The sequence below is a fragment of the Trichoplax adhaerens genome, genomic scaffold (genome assembly GCF_000150275.1).
Source record: "Trichoplax adhaerens TRIADscaffold_24 genomic scaffold, whole genome shotgun sequence".
NCBI classification, from domain to species: Eukaryota; Metazoa; Placozoa; class Uniplacotomia; order Trichoplacea; family Trichoplacidae; genus Trichoplax; species Trichoplax adhaerens.
Window position 1 is genome coordinate 280,157 of NW_002060965.1, and position 3,173 is coordinate 283,329.

At 33.0% G+C, this 3,173-nt stretch overlaps 1 protein-coding gene across 1 annotated transcript; it reads right to left on the bottom strand.

Annotated features, from left to right (window-relative positions):
• Positions 1-289: 289 nt before the first annotated feature.
• Positions 290-2,781, bottom strand: TRIADDRAFT_61443 (uncharacterized protein; the record flags this gene model as incomplete). The annotated part of the gene is made up of 2 exons (XM_002117424.1): positions 290-367; positions 736-2,781. The coding sequence occupies 2 exons, from the start codon at positions 2,779-2,781 to the stop codon at positions 290-292; spliced, it is 2,124 nt and encodes a 707-aa protein (XP_002117460.1).
• Between the last annotated feature and the right edge of the window lie 392 nt (positions 2,782-3,173).

The window sequence follows — 3,173 nt, forward strand, 5'->3', positions numbered from 1 at the left end:
CTATTCCATATGCATAGACACAACAAAGTCACTAGATCATTAACAAAATCTCAACACCCTAAATTATCGATTGGTAACTTCAGTAAGGTGCAATGATAAACTAAAATTTGAAGATAAAATTTACCCTATAGTTAACTCTGTAATGATATCTTCTTTAAGTAGCGTAAAGTATTTTAAGGTAGACGATGATAGAAGGTATAAAGGATTTTATTGAGATACAAGTTACAGGCTAACAATGATATGGTTGTTATAGATAAGGTATTTGAGATAGCAGGAATGTAGGAACTGACTAACGAGTTAGCGTACAGGGGTATTTATAGGTTTTAGATGGGATTGAGATAAAGTCTTTATATGTATAGCATGTCGTCTATATGTAGTCATGATGTCGTACATTATGAATGTAATACAATACAGTACTTAAACGGTATATGATAAGTATTCGTATATTAGGATATTACTATACTAGGCATCTTCTATATAAGATCATAATGTTACAAACTCTATTGCACTTACTGTATTATGTGAAATACAATGATAGCATAAGAATCATAACAAACTCTCCTTTAAGGATTAGAATAAAATTTTGTAATGGTAATTATGATCTTTCTGTTATTCTTCAAAAGATATTCCACTTTTAGCTTCCAACAGTTTTAAAAAGCTCCGCACTTTATTAGCTTCTTCAACATTGTTCAATTCTAAGTGGCATTTTGCCATGGTCCTGTAGGTATTAATTACCTTCAGTGGATCATCATTTATATAACGCCAGTTTATTTTGAAGGCTAATTGCAGCTCGGATAGAGCATCGCTGTACCTATGCTGTTGATAGTATGCAGTTGCAAGATGATTGTAAATATCAGCAGCTTTTAGTGTATCAACGTTTTCATTAGAAATAAGAACATCTTTTGCTTTATTAAACGCTGTAATTGCAGCATCCCATTTCTCTAACGCGGCATAATTGCAGCCGATAGTATCGTAAAAAAGAAATAATTCTTCTCCACAGGGATCGCTTTCCAAAACATTCAACATAATGTCTAATCCTTTCACTAGCAGCTCTGTAGCCCTATCGTTATGATTTTTAGCTACAGCAACAAAGCCCATCCACAGATAGAGTTGAGCATAATCTACGTTTTCTTCTTCTGAATTTGCTTGACGAATATCTAACTCTTTTTGAAAGAATTTATCAGCCCTTTTTGTATCCTTTAATGCCAAATGAGCCATTCCGATTCCATGATAAACTTCTGCTAGTTGTAAATTATCGTCTCCCAATAACATGAGTCGAGTAGTTAGAGCACTTTCAAACGAAATCAAGGCTTCATTTTGCTTTTTTATTTCTAAATAAACCTTCCCCAATCGGTAATAGGTCTCTGCAACCTTTTCATGATCTTTTCCGAAATGCATTATTAAGATTTTAAGACACTTCTCATAATTAGAAATAGCTAATCCATTTTTATCCAAGCTTTCATAGCTAGCACCTATTTCAAAGTAAGTCTCACCCACACTCGGGCTATTTTCGCCATATAATTCAGCCCGAATTTCTAGAGCATTTCTATACATCTTTATAGCTTCTTCATAATCATCTAGTGAAAAATAATAATCGCCAATAGTATGATAGCAAACAGCTACATATGTATGTTTATCTCCTAAAACTTCTTTTCTGAGATTTATGGCTTTATATAATAGCTCTTTTGCAGTATCGACTCTATCCTGATCGATCAAATTCGTTCCCATATCTAGATATATATCAGCTAGATTCACACTCTTTTCTCCGGCAATATTTTTTCTAATTTCTAAGGCTTTCTTGTACAAAGTTTCTGCTTCATCAAAATCATCCTCATGACGACAAATTATTGCAAATTGAAAATATATATCCCCGACTTGTAAACTATTTTCGCCCCATTTAGCTAATCGAATCTTAAGAGCCTTTTCTAGAAGTGATTTTGCTTCATCATAGTTGCCTTCATTCACTCGAACGCAAGATAGACGCATATAAGAATCGGTAATATGTATATCATTATCTCCAACGATACTTATTCTCATGCTCAGACTTTTCTCATATATTTCCAAGGCCTCGCTGAATTTTCCTTGCTTACACTTAATGTCTCCAATTGAATCATATAGTGATGCAATAGATAAATCTTGATCTCCTAATATTTTTAACCGTATATTTAGAGCAGTATCTAGGTTTGATAAGGCTTCATCGATTCGTTGATATTCAGCATATAGTAAACCAATACGCGAATAAGAATCAGCAACTTGTATATGGTTCTCCCCTAATTCTGTTAACCTAATTTTTAGCGCTTTCTCGTTGTACTCTATAGACTCTTTAACGAAACTGTAGCAACTATACACATCACCAATGCCTTCATAAGTATCTGCAATTTCAGTTGTATTATCTCCAGTCGCTTGTAGTTTTAAATTAATTGCGGTTTTATAACTGTCTATAGCTTCTTGAAATTGATACTTCATGTTTTCCGTAAATCCTCGATTATCGAAACATTTAGCTATCCTTATGTCATCTTTTAAAGTCTTTGCAATTTCTTCTGCTCGATTACATAAATCAAAAGCTTGTTCGTAACGATATTGCCATGTATAGCAAACAGCAGAATCAAGAAGTAAATCGCAAAGGAGCTTATTTCGATCGTCTAACTGGTCAGTGATTGTTTGAAGTTTAGTTAATGCATCATGAAAACAAGCTAAAGCCTGATCATCCAGCTCTTTATATACTAGTAATAGTCCTTTTTGTCGTTGTCCTTGAATATCTTGAATTTTAGAGCTATCCATTGTTATTAATTCGACGAATGCTTTAATTAACAACTTTAGTCGCGTATAAACTTAGGAATAATAAATTATTAGTTCCTGTTTCCAAAATTGATGAGTAAAATATTATAATCCAGCAGGCTGTGACCTTAATCTGATAATTGTAGTCTATATCTAATTAAGGAATATCATTTTAACTTATGATATGTTTTGATAATTATGCACCAGTTACTCCTTGAATTTAATACTTATAATCATACAACTTGAGCTTGATTGATGTAACATCGTCATGAGCTATTAAATTCTAATCACAATACATAATTGGACCATGTGGTTGTTAAGATCGTATGATGTACCTTACCAACGAAGCCTTATTGCTTTATCATATGCCGCCATTTTTACAATTAACTCTCACC